The 25,760-nt window shown below is 46.7% G+C and overlaps 1 protein-coding gene and 1 long non-coding RNA gene across 6 annotated transcripts in view; one reads left to right on the plus strand and one right to left on the minus strand.

Annotated features, from left to right (window-relative positions):
* Positions 1-25,760, minus strand: part of kif26aa (kinesin family member 26Aa) — a 66,669-nt gene continuing 40,909 nt past the window's right edge. For 3 of the 5 annotated variants that reach the window (XM_025899071.1, XM_025899074.1, XM_025899075.1), the window contains 12 exons: positions 25,006-25,198; positions 19,628-19,810; positions 16,509-16,602; positions 16,162-16,424; positions 14,721-14,904; positions 12,939-13,095; positions 11,815-11,977; positions 7,998-11,115; positions 4,821-5,011; positions 4,465-4,488; positions 3,494-3,644; positions 1-3,213 (listed from right to left, as the gene is read on the minus strand). In XM_025899071.1, the coding sequence (XP_025754856.1) occupies positions 3,026-3,213; positions 3,494-3,644; positions 4,465-4,488; positions 4,821-5,011; positions 7,998-11,115; positions 11,815-11,977; positions 12,939-13,095; positions 14,721-14,904; positions 16,162-16,424; positions 16,509-16,602; positions 19,628-19,810; positions 25,006-25,198 (4,909 nt within the window). In that variant the 3' untranslated portion in view covers positions 1-3,025. The remainder of the gene's footprint in view (positions 3,214-3,493; positions 3,645-4,464; positions 4,489-4,820; positions 5,012-7,997; positions 11,116-11,814; positions 11,978-12,938; positions 13,096-14,720; positions 14,905-16,161; positions 16,425-16,508; positions 16,603-19,627; positions 19,811-25,005; positions 25,199-25,760) is intronic. The other 2 variants (XM_025899072.1, XM_025899073.1) reach the window with 2 other exon arrangements.
* Positions 21,464-22,552, plus strand: LOC102078621 (uncharacterized). Its single transcript, XR_003214230.1, has 3 exons — positions 21,464-21,626; positions 21,705-21,783; positions 22,185-22,552. It is a non-coding gene; the product is annotated as an uncharacterized LOC102078621 (long non-coding RNA).

A 25,760-nucleotide genomic window follows, 5' to 3' on the forward strand; every position in this document is an offset into this window, starting at 1 on the left:
TGAGATGAAATCTTTGAATCTTTATTCATGTTCCTGACGCTGCCTCTGCGCCAACCCACCCACTCCTCTTTTTTTACAAATAGTTAGAAAACTGTACAGTACAAAAACAAAGAAAAGGAAACAGTTAACACGTTAACTGACAGTTAACACGTCACATCAGCACAGCGATTTCATCAATTTAACGAAAAACAGGAAACCTGACGAACAAAAACAAGAGCACAATGCAGAACGATGCTTCATGCAGCCACTTCAGAAAGAGCCTGAGACGGGAAACATCATCTGCTCTCTTCGGACTGAGTCTGAGTCTGAGCGTGTCAGTTCCTGCTGCACGTCACACATGTGATGGAAATCTGAAATTTTACATCCTCACAGCTGACTCTGAACTTCAGTCGCCACGCTTTTATTTTGTATTCTTCAGAGAGTATACTGTGTTTGGAGGTGGGGCCATGTTTGGAGCTCAGAGTTTGATGTTCTTCGTTCTGTCTGAGAAAGCGTTTGGGGACAGTTTGGAGTTTCAGAGACATCTTCAGATGGCTGTAGAACTCGTGGAAGAGAAAAGATTCGGATGGATCATGACAAGCTAATGTTTCAGGGTCCAACAGGAAGTGAGTGTGCATAAACGTGGCCGCAGACCATTGATCAGGCAACCACAAGTGACTGATAGTTGATAATTTGGAAGGGCTTCAGTCAGAGATCTGCAGGTTTTACACATCAGTGTTCTTCTGGACCAGGGGTCTCAAACTTAAATGAGCTGTGGGCCACTCCTGGCACCGTCATCTCATTGGAGGGCCACTTTAGTGTTCAAGTAGTAAAAAAGAAACGAACAAGAAAACACCCACAAATATTTCTGAAAATGTAGTGTTTTGTTTGTTTGGTTTTTAAAATTTCAGATAGTCTATAACAAGACAAAACTGCAAACGTGAACGCAAATTCTTTTCCTCACTCTTAACTAACTAAAGTCTTTCATTGAACTACCAAATAAACACATTGGCCCTCTCTTTCTGGCCAGACACGTGGCAGCACTTGTGCTATCATTTTGTTCATATTTAACAAAATAAAAATGCACTCTCTGCTCATATTGCCTTCATATTAAATCATTTTTGGCTTTTTAAAGAACTTATTTTTACATTACACTCAATAACAAACACATCCTCCCTAACAGAAAAAAACTGCACTGTAATTCTTCACGTCAATATACGGACACCCCTGTTCTGGACGCTTCGACTTAAAATGGGCAGCTCGCGATCGTCAGTCACATGACTCGTGACGTCACCTGACCGACATTCTAGCTTTTATTTTGTGATTTTAAAATTGGATACCTTCGGATCATTGTTCTCTTTCAGAAACACATCCGAGTTGTTATTTACCAAGAGGAGACCATAGTTTAAATTTGATCTTGTTTTATTGGCACATCAAGTCAGTGATTACGCATTTACGCAGATGGTTGTATTTGTGGCATTACAAACAGGGAACCTACAGAGCGCCTTCTGGTGGACAACCTCACCCCTAATAACCTGATTAAAGGGGACATGAAATGCACATAATGTCATGTGGTTGGCTAATAGACTCACATTAGTTTATGCTAGCTAACTAGTGACAGAATGGATAGAGCAGGGGTCCCCAACTCCAGGCCTCAAGGGCCAGTGTCCTGCAGGTTTTAGATCTCACCCTGGGTCTACATAGTGTCCACTTTACTGTCTGTGCCTGTAGCAGGAAGTGGCTGTTTGCTGTTTGGTTAGCTGCACTGAAACAGGAAAATCCAGCTGTTAGCCATGATGTTGGGGTTTGTAAAGCACTTTATAAATGAGGACTGTGGAGGAGAGCCTGTGTGAGTCAGCAGACCGACACACCGGGTGCAACGAAGCACGCCATCGGCTGTTAAAGTACATGTTCACACAATGTCTATTTTATGTAATAAAATATTCTCTTTTCCAAACAACCAAACATGTGGCAGGATGTATATCAAACCACAAACACAACATATTAAAGACAACTAGAAATCCTGACATCCATCACCATGTCCCCCACCTTACAGTCTCCCTTACCCATACTGGGGCTTCGCTGGTCCTCACCTGTAATATGAAGTAATCCAGTCAGAGAGATGACGTGAGGAAAAAACAAAACGTGTGCCATCGCTTCCTTTTGTTTCTCCTTGACCCCTGATTTCCCTGCAGACGTGCTGATGGGACACCCTGATCGTTGTGTGATGAGCATGTTGTGACTGTTACAGGATGTGTTTGGGAACAGAGAGATTATTTTATTGGATACAATAGCTCTGATTGCATCAGGTGATTGGCCTGCTCGGTACTCTGAGCTGGTAACCACCATCACCTGGCTCACACAGGCGCTCCTGCACTGCAAGTGTACATTACGGCTAACTGCTATGATTTCTTGAACCCAGCGTCACAGACAGAGTTACATCTGTGTCAGCGTGAGAGCAGAAGCACTGGGTAAATTACCCTTTATGTGTTCAGTGTTTCACGTCCCCTTTAATGTGCATTTGTCTGTCTGTACATTTGTCATTTAGATGCCATTCCTGCTCTGTCGTTCTGGCTGCGGTGCAGATGATGTCATCATGTATGCTGCCACAGATGTTTTACCTGCTGAAACATCTTTTTGAGTCACTGAGAACGTGAGCAGGCTGAACTCGGGGTGAACAAGCCGGTTTCCTAAAACCAGCTTCAGAGTTAGTTCACATCCATTCGAGTGTTTAAGTGGTTGAGCCGGGATCAAACCCATGGTCCTGCTCTGGGTTCTTCAGGTTTGAGGCTCGGGGGTGGAGCTTACAGGTGAACAGAGTCCACGCTGGAGCTGAATCTTTTTTCCTAAACTCGGGTCTGCTGATGGATGAATTCAGCACCATAAAAAACACCATGACAAACAAGCTCACAGAGTCGTTGAGCTCATGAATAGAAGGCACTTGCAGAGCTGCGTCCTCTGAGATCTGATCTCTGATCAGCTGTTTGTTGCTCTGCTCCGACAGGAAGTCTGCTTCAGTCTTCCTGTCGATGAGTCGGCAAACCTCTCACACCTCCACCTCCTGACGGCTACCTTGCGCAGCGGCACCTGCCGTCATCACGGTAATGTCGAAGCAGGTCTCCATCATGAGGCGGGACTTGCACAGGTTGACGCAGTACTCCAGCTCCCCCGTGGCCTGAGCCAGAGCCTCTAGGTACTCCTGGGACTCGCAGTCCAGGTCCTGGTCCATGTCAACTGCAAACACGGAGAGAGCGGTTAGTTATTCAGATGCATGCGGGCCAACGTTTGTACCATGACATCACCATGCTGCCTCAGCTGCTCGTGCACAGCATCTCTGAATGCTTGGCCCTGTCTCGTCGGCAAGTTCAGTTAATGACGAACACATAAAGTTGAACTCTAAAGTTTCTGTGGATCATCATCACAGAAACATCACAGCCGGTCACTGACGGCTTTTTAAACGCTGAGTAATCTGTTATATGAGTACCAGCTCCCTCGCGCTGTGGCTCATACTCACACTCTCCACTCCACCTGCTCGGGTGGAGCATCAGCCAGCTCTTGACCTCCTCCAGTTCCGCCTTCAGCCTGTCGTGTTTGCTCTTCAGCTCTTGGATCTGCTGCTGCCGCTTCTCCAGCATCCTCAGCTGGGCGTTGAAGTAGAGCAGACCCTGAGGAGCGAGCACACAGTCAGAGCCTCGAACCAGCACACGCTGACTTGTAGAGGTGTGGAAGAGGATGAGGAAGAGGAGGGGGGATTAGCACGAGGCTTCTCCTAACCTGCTTCGAGACTCCAGCCTGTGTCTGGCTTTAATTAGGAGTCAGCGCGGTGCTAATCTGTGATCAGAGGAGGATTAAGGACAGCTGAGGACGAGCAGGTGACAGAGAGGTGGATCATACCTGCGCTTCATTACAGCTACCCCTCAGAGCACTTTATTCTGAAAATCCTGGGATGTTTTTATTGTGAAAGTCTGTAAATGTGGGCAGCTGTGCAGTAATAAAAGAGTTGATCATCCAGATGATAAGTGACCTGAACATTAACTGTGTGTTTATGTTTCATTTGCAGCTACTTCTCAGTGTCAGCGGAAAGAAAGCCTCGTTTCATTTAGAGCTACAGGACAATTTGGGATTTGGGGAAAGCATGCAGGTGTAAAATACACATGAACAGATGCAGCAGGACAGGAAGCAACTCTGACAGGTGAAACGAGCAGAATGAATCCAGTGTGAACAGGTAAACACACAAAAGCACGACAGGTAGACAGTGTGTGAGACAAAACTTTGAGCACAGACAAGCCACACTACACGGCCTCCATGTTGGCGTCTCTACACCGGCCACCAGTCAGACCGGCACCCTCTCTGACCTTTAACCCTGCACTCTCCGGTGGGATCACAGAGGTCCTCCACACCAGGACCGGTTCTGTGCTTCGAGTTTCATGTCATCGATGGTTTGTTTGGAGGAATGTAGGAATGAACGTGTAAAGGACAACTCACCTTCTCAACATCGTGGAACGTCTGCTGGGACACAAACAGAGAGAAGCCGATTACTCACCGAGCAGTGCTCTGGATATGAAGAGCACGTCACCTTCCTCTAATTGACAATAAATCAGAGCCCAACACGCCGCTCTGCCGAGGGTTAATGACCCGTTCACCCTGAGAGAGGCGGCTGTCATGGAGACCAGCCAAGCACAGCGCCCCCCCATCACTCTTATCTAAACTTTACTCTGACAGGTCTGAGCTTCAGTCTGGGCGCCCCCTAACGGTCAGTGTTCTGACCCTGTGATGGAGCGAGCTCACCGCTCAGTTATGTTGTGAACGCACACCACCTCCTGGTCAGGTGGAGGACTCACCTCGGAGCCCATGAGTGCCTCCTTCCTCCTCTGCACACACTCAACGTCGTCAATCTCATAGACCTTTATCTCAAACTGCTCCTTCAGGGTGCCGCCCAGCGGGGGCAGGTCCACCCACTGACTGCCCACCTTCCTGCCCAGGGAGGAGGTGTCCGGCAGTGGGGCAGGGATCAGCCGCCGCCGCAGGAACCCTGCAGGAGGAAAAGGAAAGAGATTAAATAACCCATGATCAGTAAATGCAGAAGACTTTGTGTCAGGTAAGGTTCACAGGGCTAGGGTTGCAGGTGTTTCCAGTTGCGAAAGCTAACATCAGGGCCTGTCGGGAACCTTGGATTCAGAGACTGGTGTTTGAATGCTCTCAGCCAGCTGACTCACTCAGTTAAAGCTGCAGTCAGCAAGGAAGTTAGTCACACCTGTGCTCTGAGCAGGTACCTGAGTCAGTGTCAAGGAGCCAGTGATGTCATTAAAAAGACAGCACTCAATAACAGGCAGGGTTATCGAGGCTGTAACGCAGCTGCACCACATGACCTTAAACCAGACCATGGGGTGGCTGTAGCTCAGGCGGTAGAGAAGGCCATCTACTGATTGGAAGGTTGGTGGTTCGATTCCTGGCTTCCCCTAGTGTGCATTCGAAATATCCTTGGGCAAGATACTAACCCCAAATTGCTCTCCGATGCATCCTTCGGAGTGTGAATGTTAGTTAGAAAGCACTAAGAAAATGTGAATGGGTGAATGCAAGAGTTGTGTAAACCGCTTTGAGTGCTCAGAAGAGTAGAAAAGCGCTATATAAGAACCTGGGCATTTCATGGGCCGTGGCCCAGGTTTGCCCCTTAAACCTTCCTGTCCAGCCCATGTGACCTTCACTGATGTGCAGATAAATGTTTACTGACCAACCTGCGATGCTGCGTTTCTAACAAGGCCCGGACTAAAAACTCTTTATTACCTGAAGTCAAAGGAAAAGCTGTAAGCTCAGTCTGTGGTGCTGTTTTCAAGAACCACAGTTTAAATCAGCACCTTAGCCGGACATGCACAAACTACAAGAACATGTGTGATGAAGGGCGGGTGAAGGAGTCACACGCTTTAGCAGAGACCGGTGACTGTAGCTATGAACTGGTACCAAAGGTAGCAGCTAGCATGCTAATGTAGTAAAACTCTGATTTTTGTGTTTTTGTGTGTGTGCAGTTTGTGTTGGAGTGTGTCAGGCGGTTGTGAGGACTCGGGGCTGCTTGGCGAGGATAAATGTCACATCCTGTGGATGTTTCTCCTTTACACAATTCAAGATTCTTTATTTGTCACATGCATCATGCAAGTACAACACACAGTGAAATGTGTCCTAAACTGTTCCTTTGACCGTGCAAGACATTATTAAACAATAAGTAAGGAGTCAAATATCAGCCAGCTGTAGAGTCTTATCCTTTATTTACTTTGAATCTGTCCACATTGGCCATAAAAACATTTTTATTTGTAATGTGTGACGCTGCCTTTAAATACCAGCAGCAGGTGGTGATGGACCTGAAGTCACAGCTAGAACGTAAACGCTTGCCAAACGCTAACAGAAAGCTGTCTGTCTGTCGAGAGGCGAGCCAGTGAAATATCACAATAAGCTAATAAAGCTTGCTGATTTCAGCAGACAGCCCACGCAGCTCATTATTTTTTAATTAGCCTCGTCTTCTTCTGTGGTGCTTCCTCCTGTGTCAACATCCATTAGTGCTGCTGATCAGGTTTTAAGGCCGCTGCTGTCCACCTGAAGACCTCACTCGTATTTTTGAAGACTTTGTACACGCGGCTGTCAAATTAGGTTCACAAGTAAAAGCAGAAGCAGGCGTGTGCTCCACAAACAAAAAGCTGTTATGGATTATTAAAAATATCCGGGCTCGCTGATGAGGATTCAGACACGATGACAGATCGAGGAGGAGTAAGTGTGAAGGCTGTGGAGTGCTGTGGAGTGGATGGGAGGATGTGTGAGTGATAATTGGAGTTGGATATGTGCACCAGGAATTGTCCTCATAAAATATTCATGAGGCAGAAATGAGGCGAGATCCACAGGCAGATGGCAGACAGATCACAAGAGCGCCGATTCCGTATGCATCAGGCCGCCGGCCTGCCTGCCGCACGAATTGCAATCAGCTGCTGGGAGCTGGGACGCGGCAGCGGCATGCCACATGATGCGCGCCCATGTCAAGTTTTTGTACAAAGACGCCGGCTGAGAGATAATTTCACACGCTCAGATATCAGGGAGGAGAGCTGCCTTTGATAGATGATCCCACAGCAATAGCACCTGTACTCTCAGTGTGCTCAGCATTCATAGGAATATTGTAGCGAGCAGCCATCATCACACACTGATGGATGCTGGAAAAAGCCATAAATATGTTAATTTCTCAGCAGAGACGAGTTTTATGGCTCCTTCACTTTCTGAGTCGATGCACGGAGAAATAGTTGCTAAATGTCAAATCTGAGATTTAAATTTTGGCCATCAGCTGTAATGATTTCACAGGTTATTTAAATAATATCTCATTGAGATAGAAAAGCTTCCACATTCCTCTGCACGAGCCGCTGTTTCATAAAATCCATAAACCTTGCGTTTTGCGTTTCCATAACTGCATAGATACCATCGCTCGGAGAGGAAAGGCTCGTATATGTCTATGTGAGCTGCCATGAGGTTAACGTGGGAGCGACCGGGGCAGATCTGCTGACAGACACAAAGGGTGGAGGGGTGGCCAGACATCGCTGTTTATGTGGCCCTTCATGGAACAGCAGCTGACATACCACATAATATTTACAGTAATAATGTTGGGATAAAAAAAGGAAAAGCACTTATCTGCACAATCTTACATACACACACACACACACACACACTCATACATCAAGCTACTTTTTGCACAACCCACTGTCATTGCTGCACTTTTCTATTGCACTGTTGTGTCAGCACTGTGGTTTAAAAAATCTTCAGCTTCCACTGAGCCTTAGAACTGAATTCATGTTATATTCAGCTGATGAGCCCATTATATGCACTGTACATAGGATTCTATGACAGAGTACAGAGACGTCAATGTGTTAAAGATTTTTGTTCTTCAGATCTGATCACTGTAAAAAAGGGGCAGTGCTGCATGTAGCAGAACCTAAAGTGTTACCTGTGTCAGTTACGTTACCCCATCCCTGGCGGCGGCATGCACTCACCGTTTCCTCTCTTCTTGGGCGATTTAGAAACTCGGCTCCTGTTTGATGAGGATGCTCCGCTCTCACTCATAGAGTCGTGCGCTGATGAGGTGCTGCCGGTTGTCTCGCTGTCTCGGATCATGCTCTCGTAGCCGCTGCTGCCCCCGCTGTGGTAAAAAAGGGCAGTGCGTCCCATGGCGGGGGGCAGCTCCCCACTCAGGATGCTGCTGTTGTCGCTGCCGTGCCCGCTGCTGTAGCGCTGTGGCCTCCGAGGCGCTGTGATCTTGCTGTAAGGTGATGGCAGCGGTGCGTTGAGGGGTGATCTGGTGATGCTACCGGTCCTGCTGCCAGGGATGGCGCTTCCTGTTACTCCACCTCCACCACCAAACATCCTCCTTTGGCTACCTGAAACTAACTCGCTAATCCGGCTGTTGGCTGCCCTGCCGATGGCATGCTTGGTGCCCATATTGGTGCCTTTTCCTGTCTTGGCTCCCGTTCCAGAGCGAGATGGGGACTTGCCATTGGAAGGTAGGTTGGTGTTGCATCCAGCTACATTCTCTGGCGGTTTGGGGGAGGAGCTTGGGCTCTTGGAATTGCTGGCAGACAGCATTCGAAGCTTCAGTCCACCAGAAGCTGCTGCTCCTGATCCGCTGCCACTGCGGACCTGCCACAGTTTGCTGGTTGCTGCAAAAACACCAGCTGGAACTTGGGACGGAAAGGCCGATGTGGAGGTGGATGCTGGATCACCGAGTCTTGGCACTGATCTGTTGGATCTGCCATTTCCTCCAGATGTAGCACCACTGTTCTCTCTGAACAGCTCAGGTTTGGACGCAGCTAAGGTTGGAGTGTCGCACCTTTCCAAAGACATAAGACTCCCAAAGTACCTGGAAGAATCTGCTTTGGCTCCTTGCGTCTTCAGGCTTGAGGATGTCCTTGCAGAACTGTGTTCAGTTTTTAAGCCGGATGTCCTGTGGCTGAATGAACCAGCTCTGAGCCTGACATGCACTTCCTCCTCTGAGGACTTTCCGGTGTTGCTGCTTGTTTTTAAGGCACTTGGAGACAGCACAATTCTTAATTTTTGTTCTTGACTCGACTGTCCAGACTTTGTGCTGCTTTTTTGTCCATTTGCCTTTTTTCCCAGTGATGAAAACCTCAGTGTACTGATCACTGATGCAGCTTCTTGGGGGGTGGAAATGGTTCCTAGAGTTGTTGCGCCCCGAGTGAGTCGTGGCAATTTGATGAGAGTGTCTCCTCTCCTGCTGCTGGACTTCTCACAGCCATCAACAACTCTCTGAGCTGAAGAAGACATCTGTGTCTTTGGTGGGCGAGGTACACTGTTGCTGTTCCCTCCGGACCTCTTGGAGGAAACGTTAGTCATGCCACTTCTTGTTGGCTTACCTGCAGAAAGAAACTCCGCCTCTCTGGGATCACAATAACTGCTTCGCTGAAGCAAAACATCATCCTGTCTGCCTTCCTGTCTGCTGCAGCCGACAGCTGAAGATGAGGTAGGCTTGGTTTTCCTGGGAAGACTGGAATGGGTGGCATGGCGGGGAATCTGTGCTGACACTGATGTGTTCAGGGTATTGGCTTTCACCTTCAGAGAGCCTTTCAGAGATGCTTTGGCTGTCTCGGGGGAAGGAGGGCACTTGGTAAAAGATGGTTTGTTTGGGGTAGCGGGGTCGCTTTCCAGCTCTGAAAAACAGACACCACTGTTGTTTAAGGAGCTCTTAATGCCATGCTGTAAGAACGACTGTTTATGGAATATACTTGGTGAGCTCAGAAGGGCAGCGTTGTCCATCGTTTTATCCCTCAGGTAAAGCCTGCTTTGTGAATGAAGACCATCACCTTCAGCTGATTCACAAAGCCATGAGCCAACAGACGGCTGCTTTTTGTCACGTTGGGAAAGCAAACCTTGTTGGTGTTCAGTGCCAACATCAGTGCCTGGTCCCACAGCTTCTTGTAAAGAGGTGTAAGCATCATATTCATCATTAATACTACTGATGATGCTGACCGGACGAGAGCCAGCAGCTAAAGCCTGTGGAAAGCAGTTGGTGTTAAAGCTGAGGAGGTTGGAGGGACGGCCGTTATCTGAGACAAGGCTGTGCGGGAGCTCCTCTATAACTGTGAACACGAGCTCGTCCTCTCCATTCAACTCCACGGGCTGCTGCAGAGTGATTGTGGTCCTCAGAAAGTCCCCGTCCAGGCATCGTCCTAACAGAGAGGCCCGGAGGTTGTTCACCTCCGTGGGGTACCTGCTTGTGTGAGTGGCTCCGTCTGTGTTTGGGTTAGGGCTTTCAGATTTGGGTGGCTGGTCTTGCCTCATTCCTTGTTGACTCATACCGACAGGCGGAGTCCTGCTGAGAGCCTCCCCAGGCCGAGGTGCCGTCCTGGTTGTCCTGGGTAAGGACGGTGAGGCCAGTGGCTTGGGTACAGCTCCTCTGAGGTAGACTTTCTCTCGAACTACAGGCTCTGAGTCATGGGTTGGAGCCCCCCCTGACTTTACCACACATGGCTGAACGGGGGTGCCTGAAAGCTTCTCTCCATCTGCACTCGTCCTTTTGGATGTCTCCATGAAGCCACCAGCTGAAGGTAGTTTGGGCTGATCCTGATCTGGTTTATCTGTGTATGTTGTCAGTGTGCTTTCTGAGAACCTGTGGGACGAGTTCTTCTCAGATTTGGGTGGAGACGTTGCCTCTATGGGTTTAAGAGGGACACTCTGAGCCTTCAGCGCTACTGATTTGTTCTCTGTGCCGAACATGGCCGGGCCCTCGCTGCCATCAATGCAGTCGAGTCTTTCCTGCAGTTCTGCAAACGTGTTACACTTAAAGTGGTCACCGTCGGACTTGGGTGCATCTTTGACTCGCTTTTTGTTCAGGGACGGAATAATGGGAACGAAGGAAGGCGGACCCTCGTTGTCGCTCAGTTCTCGGTCTGAGATTGCCTTCCCTCCCGGCCCAACGTAGATGACAGTGTCACAGGAGTGCTCGCTGCTGGAGGAATAGTCGGGATCACTCGAGAGTAGCAGCGGAACGTCCGGGTCAAGGGCCACGGTCAGAGGGTGGAAGGGTCGAAGACGAGGAGGCCGACAGGATGGGCCTTCCTCACAGGAGCTCTCCCCTCCAGACGAGCTGGAGGTGTGCTGCAAATAAAAGAGAAATAACACAGAATTAACCTCCTAAAGAGAGCTGGAGCATGCAGCGATTAAACTGAAGGGAAATCATTACGTGAGTGCCCATGCACTGTGTTACATTAAAATGAATGTGAGTGAGATACATATGCTGCTAACTCTGGTTTCCAATCTTCAACATATGAATACAGCGTGTTAGTCTGCCTAATGAGGCCCATCTCATCACACAAACGCCCATCCCTGTAGATACACTGGTATTGATTATCTATCAAACCATGATAGGAAAAGTCGGTGAATTATGAGCACATGACACTCTGAACTCATTAATATTATAGATGCGAGGGGTTTATTGTTATCAGCCTCAAGAAATCATTGAAAATTCATTTAGAGCCCAAAATGTTTGGAAATCCCAAAGAATGGTGTGAAGACTTTGATAACTTTTAAACCTCAGCATGTCCTTTGAATTTGTTTTGTCTTCAGTTTTATAGATGTTTAATGTTCAGAGACAAAAACTTGAGATTTAAGTTCGAGGTGCAGTTTTCTGTGAACTTCAACCTAACAACCATCAGAACCTAATCAATCTCATCCACATGTGAGTAAACGGTTTCTGTATTGGTGACATAACATTTGGTGTTTTGCACACTGTACCAGAGATCCGTGACCTCCGCCACAATGAGCTCCAGAAAGAAAACCTAAATAAAGATGAAGCACCTTGGACTTCTTCTTCCTCAAGCGGTGGATGCGGGAGGCCAACTGCACCGTGGTCAGTGTCTCCATGTAGCCCGCCGGAGAGTCGGAGATGTGGGCGATCATGGTCGTGCGGCAGTTGATGTTGCCCAGGGATTCGCGGAGCAGCATGGTGAGCTTGCTGTCCCTGAATAATACATTAAGAAATGCTTCGTTAGCTCAAAAAAAGAAGACGTGCCGCGGGCATGAGAATCCCCACGGGGCCGCAGATACCATTCATTAAACCACGCAACAGTTTGGCACAGATAGGCAAAAAGGAATAGGAATGATCTCTCATTTCCCATTAATGAAGCCTACTTTGAACTACACGCCACATGTGATCCAGAGGCAGAGACAGACTGAAATGTTCATGAAACTCTGCCTTTGAAAAGACCTGGACTATCGCTACAGAAGACGGATCAAACACAGAATTTACATACTACAGTCTAAGCTTTTTCTCCTTTTTAACCCAACACGACTGAACTCCAGCCACTGACTGACCTAAAATATCACAGGTCCTTGTTTGGGGGTTTTCTTTGGTTCAACTTCCACTCACTAACTTCACTCACGTAAATGTGTGAAAAAACACATCTTAATAATGGATGTGACTGGAGCATCAAACAACTCAAGGGTTGCTTGCCATTAAAAAACATTAAAACATAAAGATATCAAAGATTCCTACATTGACAGGCTTGTACGTTAGTCTTTGAAGTCTGTGGATGATAACTGATGAGATTCTTTGGTGCAGATATTCACTCCATAAATAAAACACGTGTGATGCTGATGGCTTCACAAACGAACAGAAAAGGGGATGAAGGAGCGAGATGGGGTGAAAGTTCACCAATATAATTTAAAAATAATATCCAGAAACCAGAAATAAGTGTTAAACAGAAAAGACCAAATGTGAGGAGCAAAAAAGGACTGAACATACACATCAGTTATCATTACTGTGACTTATTCATCAGGATAAACAACCATTTAACACTGAGTGAAAGCTCATTGAAGCTCAGAGCTTGACACCCCCCCCCCCCCCCACAGGGATCATTGGTCCATCTGTTGTTTGGCTGCTGTGACCTCTGACCCCGTTGAGCTCATCAAAATGCTCGCACCTGTAGGGAACGTGCTTGGCTTCATTGGCAAGGGCGAGGATGACGTTTCCCAGTGCCGAGAGCGACAGACACTGTCCCCCGCCCCCCTCTCGGGTCCTGCTGATGTCCGTCTCGCAGCTGCCCAAATCCAGGAGGTGGAGGCGACTCCGACCGGACACTGCCATGCAGATTGGGTGGGCTTTATAGTGTATGACACTGCCTGCTTAACTGCTCATTAGTGCTGAAACAACAATCTATTCATTAGTCTATAGACAGAAACATAATCAATAGCTTTGGTAATAACTTATTGGCTGCTTTGAATCATTTATCAGGAACCAAGCAGCCGTTAGAGTAAAGACATCTCTTCCTCGTCTGTGAATGATAGGAATTATGTAAAATGCCTGTGGGCTGTGTGCAAGCTGAAGCTATAAATCTGTGGACGTTAAGTCCTGCAGCAAATCTCGAGTCATCAGATCATGGCTCCAATACATTACTAACCAAATGTAGAAACATATTTAGGCCTACATGCATGTGCAAATGTTAAAGAAGCTTCATCTGAACGCGTCCCAACTGCATCCCACTAAGCTTCAGTATCAGTCTGATCTCTCCGCTCAGTTTAACTGCCTGCTCATTTCACTAATTCAGAGTAATGATGGCGAGAACCATCAACCGGCCACATCAGCAAGATTTAGAAAGTGCTGAGCGCCGCTGAGTGGATGCTTTTCCACCACTCTATAAATACTGCAGGATGCCAAGCCATCAGGCCTCGTTAGCCATGCAGATTTATTCCAGCATAAAAGCCCAGTAACGGAGGAAGCGGCTCTGCTGACAGGTAGACGTGGTTGGAGGCAGCGTTAGTGTAGCAGCTCTGCTTGTAAATGCTCCTGTTGAGCATGTTGGCAATTCAACACCAAGCTAATTAGCAGCTACATGTTTGGAGTGTGGAAAAAAAGAGCTAACGGCTAATTGAGCTGCCAAATTTCACAGTTGCATGGTCACTAACGGGAGCTTTTATTCTCGTCTCGGGGTCAGAGCCTCTAACCTGCTGCTGCTCCAAGTCTTTGCTAAGCTGATGAGTCTGCAGCTGGAGCGTGTGTGCAGGTCTGTGTAATGCTGGGAGGTTTAAGGATTAGCACATTTCGCTTCAGGCGAACCAAATAAGCCTTTCAGACTTCATTTAGGTTTTCTGTGACATGCTGAGTACCAGTTTCTCTTCAAATCGCCCTGCTTTTACCCAGATCCACAATTTGTTTGGAATGAATCGCTACGCTCCACTCCTCACACTCAGCACCAACCTTGCTTGCACCTTCAGAAACGTCTGTGAATATCTCAACAGGAGGGGAGACCAAGCACAACGCTAACGCTAACCATGAAGTCTCAAACTCAGAGAGCTCCACCCAGCCTGAATCTCTCAGCCATTTCATCCGAGCATCTCCAGTTACTTGTCTGACACAGTGTCAGAAGTGAACCATGTAGAGCATTAGTTCATCATGTATCTGCTTAACCTGCCATCAGTGTTCTCTTTGGTTAGTCACAGCCTTCAAAACGTGGAGTCCACAAACCATCAGGTGTCAGAGGAGTGAGGTGTATGTTCCTGGTATACTATCAATTCCCTCAGTGATCTTAAGTGTGAATTTTAAAGGGTTTAGATTTTATTGCTTGAGGTTCTGCTTCCTCATAACAAACATACTGAAAAGAGGAAGAAGCTGAGAAACTGGTCCACAAATATGAGTAGAGTTTTAACGTCACAGCAACTTTTAATAATTCTGGCAAAATATCAATTACGACCATGCACACACTCACTGGTTGCCTTGTTGCTCTTGTCCAGCCTCTCCTGGTAGAGGTGCAGGGTAAACAGGAAGTGGGAGTTCCTTCGGACTTCCTGGTCGTTCGGCATTCGGCTGCTCTTCCTTGCTGCCAGGGCAGCATCCAGGAAGGATGCTGCTCGCTCGGCACTGCTCGCCCGAAGCTCCATCTGGTTCTGCAGCTGATAGAAAGAGCTAATGAGACGCAGATAAGCTGGGACTGAGGTGGCTGCACAGAACAGAGGCATGCTTCCTGGTGAAATGCTGCGGGCTAGCATGAAAGTCCATGTTTTCAGCTTCTGCTTGCAGGTGTACATGATGAAGATCCTGCAGTAAGGAAGAGCTCTTCTTCTCTGTGCATATAGATCCAACTTAGATTTATATGCACAGAGTCTGTGAACCACCACAGGACAGGAGGAAGAGAATGGATGCATTCACATTCACATTTCACTGAGCTACGACCCTGATGGAAGCTGTATTTATCCAATGTTGATGTCTTTCTCCTCGACTCAATTTAACATCAGGCAATTAAAACACATCAGCATCTTTGAATCAGGCGCAGACACCGCCAAGAGTTTACCCCATATTACTCAGTCTCGGACTGAAACAAAGCTTTAAATCATTCTGCAGCACAGAAACCAGACTGTGATCATCTTCCTGCCATCTGCAGCTCTGTGATGTTCTTCTGGCTCAAAGTAGAAATCCTTCTTTCCTCTCAGAGAGAAAATGAACGAGATAAAAGTTAAAGTAAGACAGAATGAGGTTTGATAAAGGAAAAAAAAGGAAGGATGTCTGCATGAGAGGAGAAAAAGAGAAAGAAAATGAAAGTGAGCACAGACAGAAGGAGCCCGGGGAGATAAAACAAGCTGAACGAGGAGGAAGGTCAGGACTAATTGGACAGATGTCAACAGTGAAGAAGCCTCTAGAGTGAACAGGAGTTCAGTGAGTAGTTCAGGGACAAACAAAGAGAAGGAAAGGACTCAGGAGAGGTTCTTTGGAAAGGGAACGGCACGAGTGGCCTGGATGACTGGATGGTAAATGGACTGATTCTTATATAGCGCTTCTCTCCTCTCTTGGAGTACTCAAAGCGCTCTATACAACATGCCTCATTCACCCCCACTCCTAAACTCAAGTACAACTAATAAACATTCACACACATTCACACTCCGATGAATGAGGGCAATTTTGGGGTTAGTATCTTGCCCAAGGATATTTGGCATGCAGACTGGGGGAGCTAAGAATCGAACCACCAACCTTCCGATCAGTAGCTGATCTGCTCTATGACCTGAGCCACAGCCACCCCATGGATGAACACATTGTTGAGCTGTTGAGCTGTAATCATTGGTTATATATCATCTAATCCCAGTCCTCGATTTATATCAGAGGCCAGTTTGTGTGATTGGTTAAAAAGTGCTCAAAGTGCGAGTTGTTTCCTGTACCTGGGATCCACAGATGGGATCTTCTCTCAGCGACACGGCGGGGCCCGGTGCCTCCTGGTGGCCTATGGCCGCCAGTTCAGCCAGGAGGTCGGTGAGTGTCTCCTCGCGACCGGAGATCTCCACAGCCGACACTCTGACGGAGAAACGAGCTCCAGACTTTTCCTTCCGCTCCTCAATCACCCTGAAGAGCCAGGAGATTGCCGTCGGAGCCACGCCCAGGCTCTGGGTGGAGCAATCCCGACCAATCATGGTGTATGTCTTACCTGTGGAGGCAGGGTCAATTCAACAATCATGTGACTTTTCAGAATTATTTCTTTGTGTGCGTCGGTGGCGTATCATGTGGTTACCCAGGTGAGCGTGCCCAAAGCAGAAGATGCAGCCGTCTGCGCCATTCACCACCGACTGGATTACCTCTGCCACCGTTCCTGAACACACCTCAGCCTATCAGGAGAGAGAAGCCAGTGATCACCTTAGAGCGCTGCCACTGTCACAGCACCTCATACATAATAATAAACACATTACAGTCTTTATGACAAGCTTTAGGTCAGAGATGTTGGAGCGCTTGGTGTACTGAAGCACGCTGCTGATACGCCAGTGACAGCATGGCAGGTATGTGACCTGCTGCAGGTAACCAGAGCAGGAAGCTTCTTCAGTTCTGAAGAACTGAAGAAGCTTCTCGGATGAGAAGTGAAATGTCTTCAAGCAACTTACAGAAGTCCAGACACTTTTCTTTCCAAGCTCCTTAGACTACAATGACCTGGATGACTGAGAACCTTCACAGACACTTAGGACCAGCTGTAAGCGACAAAGTGAATTCTTCCCCATATGGATGCTTTGACTTTAAAGCCGAGCTTACACACCTGAGGGGTGTCCTACAAAGGAAGTTCAACATATCCAGGCTTCCTTTGAGTTAGCTAACTCAACTAAACCTGGAACCTCAGTCAGAGGTCATGGGTATCATCACTGTGGTTATCAACTTTCTCTGTTGTGGCTCTCTGCTCTCTGTGAGCTCCACCTGCTCCAATCAGAGACAATATCAGATTAGACGATGATAAAATCTAACAGTAAAATAGTCTGAGAGATAAAAGCAGCAGAAACTGGTTAATCTGGTGATTTGTGGCACACAGCAGTAAATTCAAGATTTGAATGGCAGTGAATGATGTGTCTGAGCATGCTCAGTGCTGCTGTTTGTTTCTAAGGTGATGGCTGCACATATAACATTCATATCACACTGAAAGCAAGATGGAAATAAGAGAATTCGTAAAAATCTAGTGCTTCCAGATGATTTTAAACCAAATCAGTGTTCAGCATTCATTACCATGGTGATTTAGGAGGTAAAAAAAAAGAGACATCTCAGTAAACGAAAGAAATCATCAGCAGGAATACATAAACGTGTAGAATTACAGGAAGTGTTCTGATAAAAACAAACAAACTAAAAACAGTTATTGTATATCTATTACTTAATTACTTTGATGGAGTATTAGTATCTTGACTTTTCTAGTGCCTTTAATACAATCCGGCCCTGTCTGCTCCAGGATAAACTGAACAGGATGCAGGTGGACCCCTGCCTGGTCGCTTGGATCTCCAACTACCTCACTGACAGACCACAGTACATCAGGCTGAAGGACATCACATCTGACACTGTGGTCAGTAGCACAGGGGCACCACAGGGAACTGTCCTGTCCCCTCTTCTCTTCACCCTGTACACCTCTGACTTCTGCTACAACTCTGAATTATGCCATAATCAGAAGTTTGCAGACGACACGGCCATCATGGGGTGTATCTGGGATGATCAGGAAGAGGAGTACAGGAGTCTGGTGAGCAACTTTGTCACATGGAATCACACAAACCACCTGCAACTCAACACTTCAAAGACCAAGGAACTGGTTGTGGACTTCGGGAGGTCCAGACCAGGTCCACTGCCAGTTCAGATAGAGGGAGAGGAAGTGGAGATGGTCAACACATACAAGTACCTCGGCTGTGAGTGGACAACAAACTGGACTGGTCATGCAACACGCAGCACCTGTATAAAAAAGGCCAAAGCAGACTGTACTTCCTCAGGAAGCTGAGGTCTTTTAACACCTGCAGGAAGCTCCTGAGGATGTTTTACCAGTCGGTGGTTGCTGGTTCTGTGCTGTGGTGTGCTGGGGGAGCAGCACAGCAAAAAAGGACTCATCCAGGCTGGAAAAACTAATCAGGAAGGCTGGCTCTGTGGTCAGCATGAAGCTGGACACTCTGTTGACAGTGGCAGAGAAAAGGACATTAAATAAACCGCTGGACATTATGGACAATGCTGGGCATCCTCTGCACACGGTCATAAATAATCAGAGGAGCCTATTCAGCAACAGGTTGCTTCTCCCAAAGTCAAGAGCCAACAATATACATTATACATGCTTCCCTTAGGCACTATCGTCAGAAGACATAGCATACATAGCATAGCATCGTGACTGCTATGCAGATGACACCCAACTTTATCTATCCATGAAGCCAGATAACACACACCGATTAATTAAACTGCAGGAATGTCTTAAAGACATAAAGACCTGGTTGACCAGGATTTTCTGGATTTTCTGCTTCTAGATGCAAATAAAACTGAGGTTATTGTACTTGGCCCTGAAAATCTTAGAAATATGGTATCTAACCAGATTCTTACAGTGGATGACATTACCTTGACCTCCAGTAACACTGTGAGGAACCTTGGAGTCATTTTTGACCAGGATATGTCCTTCAATGCACATATTAAACAAATATGTAGGACTGCTTTCTTCCATTTGTGTAAGAAGTGACTTTCACAACAACGATTGATTGTTGAGGAAACTGTTGGTGTGATCTAGTGCTATATACATAAAACTGACTGAAATGAATAAGAATGAGGGAAGTCTCTTATTGGTGCACTTTGTCCAGCAGTCAGACACCTGAGCGTGGATTCCACACTGATCCAAGTGTTTTCTCTAATTCTCCCATAAAACTCCTGTTAAACATGAAACCATTATATCACCGATGCAGTCAGGTGTCTAAAAAGAGAGAAGATCTGCGGCCCAGCAGGCGCAGTGATGCTGAGTGCCCTGTTGTTTGTTTGGAGGAGCTGAAAACTGAACATCATAAACATGTTTTTATGAATCCATCTGCAGATTTATGTCACATCACAGATACAAACACTCTGCACTGACACACACACACACACACACACACACACACACACACACAGAGCGCTGTGATCTGTCTGCTGCTGTCGTTGCTCTCTGTGGGTAAACAGCGTGCTGACACTTCGCTGATGAAGAGCTCAAACCTTCGTGTGTGCCCTGAATTTAGATTTTTATTCAGAAAACTCTGAAAGTTTCACTTTAAAGTGTTCATTCTGCGTCACCAGCAGCAGGTCTGTGCAGCTAAATGAACCAGCTGTAACATTACCCACACTAATCCCCGGAAGAAGATATGGTAAAGTTCCTGCTGCTGGAGAACTCACCTGGGAGGCGTCCTGCGAGAAGATGGCATCAAAGGTGAAGGTCTTTGGCGCTGAGGCTGAGGACCGTCTCTGGGCCGACGTCTCGCACAGCATGAGCTGCTTCTTCCTGCCGTCCACCTTCAGGAAGGACATGGACTCCGAGGACTCACCCTGGACCGAGCAGATCCGGACCATGACTCTGACCTGAGGACAAACAGGAAACAGGAAGCACAGAGAAGACTGCTGCGTTCATCACATCTCTGGATGGACAATGGAGTTGCATTATGAAACGTTAAACTAAGCCAGAGGTGCTCAGACAGTGATAGATGCTTGGCCTGAACGTGGCCATGTTTGCTTCACCTGCAGTGGTTATCTTGAGTACAAGCATTCAGAGATATCAACACCGAGGTGGAAGGAAACCGTGCTGCCTTCTTTGACTTTGTTTGGTATAAATTTGGTTTGATTTTTTCTACCTGGTGTTTAGTTTTTTTTCCAGTCAGATCACCTGACTCAGATCACCTGACTCAGATCACCTGATACACACCATCAACTGTTTGTGCTGAAAGAAGCTCAGAATCAGCCGTAAAGCCTGCAGAGACGTCCTGAGCTCTTCTTCAGGTATTCCAGGATTATATTTTAGACTCTGTGTAATCAGAGCTGGACTGAGCAGGGAGTCACACTGCCTTCCTGACCTTTGACCTTCAGCAGCCTGTGTCCCTCAGCCTTCTGAAGGGTTTTATTGTGCTGTCATAGAGCTGCTGAGCTGGTGGCCAGGAGCTCGAGTTTACAGCCAATAATGAGACGGAGCAGTTTTTAAACGACGAGTCTCTGCGAGTCAGCTCCTCTGTCATCGCAGATACAGACAGGAAGCAGCTTGAAAGTCGCCATCTGATCCAGTCACAGCTAATTTTGTGTTCCAGTCACTCGGCAGTAGGGGTGGGTTTTGATTATCAATTTTCCGATTAAAATCGATTCTAGCTTGAATAACGCAATATTGATTCATTAAAATCTTGAATGAATATAAATTTAAATATAAATTTATTTTGCCCGAAATGCCAGAATCTCAGCCTAAACCTCACAAAATTTCGACAATGACCAAACAGCTAAAAACGTAAATGAGAGCAGGTACACGAATTCTGCACAAAGACTTAAACACAAAGCCCGGAGCCGCCGATGGATCAGAATCTGTGAGTTGTTGGCTTTCTCACCCGACTGCATGTACACGGACACGCCGTCGGGGCTGAAAGCCGACAGCTCACAGATTCTGATGCGTCGGCGGGTCCGTGCATTATGTTTATGTCTTTTTTTGCGCTAGATTATGAAGTTTTAGGCTTTGTCTCTCTCCAACCAAATTTGACTGAACCAGCAGCAAAAGAAGATCCAAACTACGCTTCACATTTCGCTTCACATAAACATCATGAATTCTCTCTTTTGCTGTTTTGCTTCCACCACGGTAAAATGACACTTCATGCACAGCTCCCTCTCTCTCTCAGTGCACTTCAAAAACATTTTCCCATCTAAAAATCTCTGTTTTCTGCATTATTCACTTGCTTATTACGCACAATTTTTTATTTTATTTTAACTGACTTCTGACACGAAAGCCTCATTTCTTCTGTTCAATACTAAAGAAAATTTTTAAATTATGTGAAATTGCAAAACACCTCGCTGTTTCTCTAATTAAACCTCTGTAACTTTGCTTTCTTTCACTTCAGCAGCATCAGGTAATGTTCATATGTTGATTCATGGTTTTCTTCTGTTTTTGTTCTACTACAGAATATTTTTAATTTGGTTATCTGCTATAAAAAGACAGGCCAGGAAATTCTCCTTCATGTTTTTCTGTGTTTTTGCTTTTGTAACCCAGGTCATTGTTTGAGTATGGGATTTCTGATTATTTGATAGTCACTGAACGCACCACTGTGCCTTGCGCATAGCCACTCCCTAGTTTAGCCACAGAGTTTTTCCTCCGTTCGTCCGATGAGGCGCATGCTGCTCTCGTGCCCTCTGCGAGCTGGAAATTCGGGTACAGTAGACATTGAGTTGTTGTAAATAGTTTTAAAAAACCTTTATATGTGAAGCTAATGTTTTAATATATTGTTAGGAAAAGGAGTCTTGTAGCTGTTACGAACGTGAAGCCGAGCTGAATCCGACAGCCATTCGCCATTACATGAACCCCTCTGGTGAGTTAGCTTGCAGCTCATGTTCGCATTAGATGTTGTGCCTTATCATGCTGCAGCGAGGTATCGAATCTACCACTGTCATGTTTGTTAAGAAAGAGGCTAAATATTGTATAATGTGTGTTATTAGTTGACTGTTAGCAAGCTAACTGTTAAGCGAGCCTGGCTAATGTCCTAAAATGGCGGCCGATACGAGGTCAGTTACAGAGTTATTATGTTATGCCTAAGAGAACAGCATTAATAAGCATTGTTAACAGCATTTATGTTCTGATACTTTTATTTTGACAAGCCTGTATTATTATGATGGTAAGACTGTTAAATAAGCCATTAGTGACATGGACACTGAGTCAGTGGTACTGAGACTTATGAACATTTGGTTAATTCTTCTGCACACTTGTGTGTAGGCTGGTTTGTTTGCCCTTTCGATACCCTGGATCCTACTGGATAAACTGCCTTGTGGAAGTCCTCATCTGATGACTCCGCTGAGCCGTCCTGGCTAGTAGATGGTCTTTGCTGAGGACGGATGCTTCTGTTGCTGGATGCTATTATTGGATGCTACCCCGTTCCAACAGAGCGGTAGGAACAATTTAAAGGGCCCCAACAGTGCACTTTACTTTTCCCTGAGCTCAGGTGGTTTTCTTTTGGCCAAAGGACCTTGAAGGATACATATTTGTGTTTATTTTGTTTTTTTCCTTGGGACACTGAGTGGAAAGACACTACGAAAAAAGGCCTTATTATTTAAAATTGTGTTTAATAAATGTGTTTATGTTAAGCGAGTGTGGTGTCCATTGTGTGCTGGAAGCCTTACTGTTCCTGTGGTGGAGCAGCTACTACCAATCTCCTTTACGAAACTAGCCTCTGATGGGATACAGATATTTGGGACACATTTGAATTCTTGTAACCTATTTCTTGAGAAGCTGTGATTCTGGGCCTAGACATCGGGGTGAAATTGATGATACTGACACCTAGTGAACTGCCCAAGGTCAACAGTCCTGATTTCCAAGCATTAAAGCATTGGCGTAAGTACAGATTGCGTTACACTTTGTTACTTTGACACAAAGGCATTTGCTGTGATGCTTACACCTCTGATAAAGTCTCACAATGTCAGCTTTCTTTTTATAGATATAAAAATATGGATATGTACTGATAAATGATCGGAATTGTAATATTTCTGTCTGCCTGAGGCAAAATTTCCCAGATTCAAATCAAATCGAATCGAATCATGGATTGAATCAAATTGGGACCTTGTGAATCGGAATCGATTCTAGAAATCAGTGACGATACCCAGCCCTACTCAGCACACGTATGTTCAATCACAAATGTTTTTATAGGGATTTTTCTTCATTTTTTTCTTTCACCTGATCAGTAACATCCAAATAAAACCCTAAAACTAAAGCTCCGCCTTCCTGGACAGTCTGTTAGTACAGACATATGATGTCATTAAAAATGCTCCAAAAAGCTCCAACAGCACAAACACAGCGCAGAGGTCCAGTTTAGCTGAAGCTAGCAGCTACAACCACTTGTGTCACCTGTCAGTCAGAGAGGCCACACCCCTAATAATGCAAACAGCTGTTATGGAGGAACACCTATCTATAGAGACCAAACAGTTTGTGTATCAGGCTGTAAACATGTGGGCACTGACTCCCTGCTGCCTCTGCTGGACGTTAGAGGAAGTGCATGTTTCATTGCAGTGTTGCAGGAGCAGGCTGGATCAGATCCTCGCTGTGATATTTTATGATTAAAGGTACAGCAGCAGTAGGAGTGAAATCTGAAGGGCTGCTTTCAAACTGCAGAGCTTTAAACAGAAACAGCTCTGACCTCAGTCTGAACTCAGAGTTTGATATCGCTCACGATGAAGTGTTTACACCCAGAATCCAGCTCAGGCTCTCTCGCCCACACAGAGAGCAGCCAGAGGTCATGGTGAGAAGTTTTAAGACATTAAAGAGAATAACTGCAGGTTCAGAGGAACGAACGCAGCGCTGTTGCAAACGAGAGAAGAGACGGCAGTCAGAGCGAACACTTCCCTCTGACTCTTTCTGTTTCCAGGAGTTCATCTAATGTCACTAAATTCTTACAAAGTCAAAGCAAGAAGCATGTGCAGATGAAGGAGGCTAGAGGATGGAGATGGAGTTGCAGAGAAGGCTCGTGGATGAAGGAGAACATGCAGAGGAGGATGCTAGGACAGGAGGAGATCTCCATCTCCTCAAGTGATCTGCTGTGGAGACCATTAAAGAAAAAGAAGAAGAATACAAGCAGCTTCGGTTTTCTTAATGAGAACTTTGTTCTTTGTGTTTAGATCAGTAGGAAAGAAGGAGAAAGATGAAAGGATGAGCAGCATGTCGCTGTTCCCAGTAGCAATCAGCAGCTGCTGCTCTTCATCACAAGACATGATGATGGTCACCGCAGCCTTGCTACTCAGCTATGTGCACTCATGGACAGAGAGCACAGACAGCTGATGACCTCATAATGACCTCATGATTTTAACACATGAGGGTGCGTGATCATCAAACATGGGGTTTCTCTGCTGTAGAGACAAAGTGCTTACGTTTAAAGCGGACGCTGTGATTGGCTGAGTGTGAAACAAGCTCATTTGGATGGACAGTAGCTCTGTCTCCTGCAGAGCACAGTGCATTATAAGTAGTTTGTAGGTGTTGGAAGTGACTCTGTTAGTTCAGTGTAAGCTGCAGGAGCAGAGACGTATGATCCTCCTAACTTCACCGCGTCTCCTTTAAAATGCTCTTTCATTTCTGTCCTTGCCTCATTAACCGACGCCCACATGTTGCATTGGCAAGATGCAGATGTGAGCTCCTGCAGCTGCCGGCGGATGGAGATGAAGGAAGCTGAGCTGCAGCGTGGAGCGATGGAGTCCCTACACGGTGCCTGCAGGGCTCTGAAGCCAGCAGCACACACTGACCTGTGAGGACCTCACACAGGGCCCACCTGCTGCAGGAGGCATCACCTGACATCTGAATGCCAGCAGAGAGCTTCCTCTTCAGGATTCAGGCTCACTTACTGCTACAGTCACAGCAGCTGGCAGACTCTCAGAGTCAGCCAAGTGAGCGAGGTAAAGCATCTTCAGCAAACCTGAAGAAGTGCGGTCGATTCTTTCTGAGCTCCTTAGACTACAGTGACCTGGTACCCTCCCCTCCCCTACTCCATCAGCTGAGCAGGTAAAGTCCCAGTAGCTACATCCATCAGATCCGGACTAACACCACACCATCTCACCTTTCCCATCCCCGGCGTGTCCTTGACCTTTGATCCAGCTCGAAGGAGACATGGTGGGATGGCAGGCGGGGAGAGCTGCAAGGCCCCGCTGAAGCCCCCAGTGTAAAGCAGCGGTCCCGGGGACTGGCCGGGCGGGGAGGCGGAGCCGGGCGGGGACTTCTTCCTGCGGGACAGACTGAGCTTGTGAGCCGCCCTGAAGACACAAAACACAGAAACAGAGTCAGAGAGCACCGAGCTGCACCCGGAACACATCGCTTAACAGGAAATAAAAGAAAACATAAAATAAGATCAGAGAGAGAGAAGAGCTGATCTGAGACTGATTATTAACAGATGAGTTTAAGGTCCCTGTCAAACACAGGCAGAGAGAGGAGGGAGGAGGAGGCTCAAAATCTTCCTCCCGGCGCCTCCTCCCAGACAGATACTCTGAAAACAGAGCGTGTCATTATAGCCTCCAACCACCAGCAGGACTCACCGCCAATGTCACATTTACCAGAGAGAGAGAGAGAGTGTGTATGCGTGTGCGTGTGTCTGTGTGTGTCCGAGGGTGGAGCAGCAGCGTCTCCTGGTGGGTTGGAGATAGATCGAGCACAGGTACAGCAGGACGTGCAAAGAAAGAAAGAGGATCAAAAATGTCCCACTCCCATCAAACTGCAGCGCTGCATCACAACAAGAGAGCAAAGCATTCTGGGAAAGCAGAGCCACCAGCGACCAGGGCCACAAGGAAGGCACCTGTGTTTTGGTCTTGGGTTGGATGA

The sequence above is a fragment of the Oreochromis niloticus genome, linkage group LG15 (genome assembly GCF_001858045.2).
Source record: "Oreochromis niloticus isolate F11D_XX linkage group LG15, O_niloticus_UMD_NMBU, whole genome shotgun sequence".
NCBI classification, from domain to species: domain Eukaryota; kingdom Metazoa; phylum Chordata; class Actinopteri; order Cichliformes; family Cichlidae; genus Oreochromis; species Oreochromis niloticus.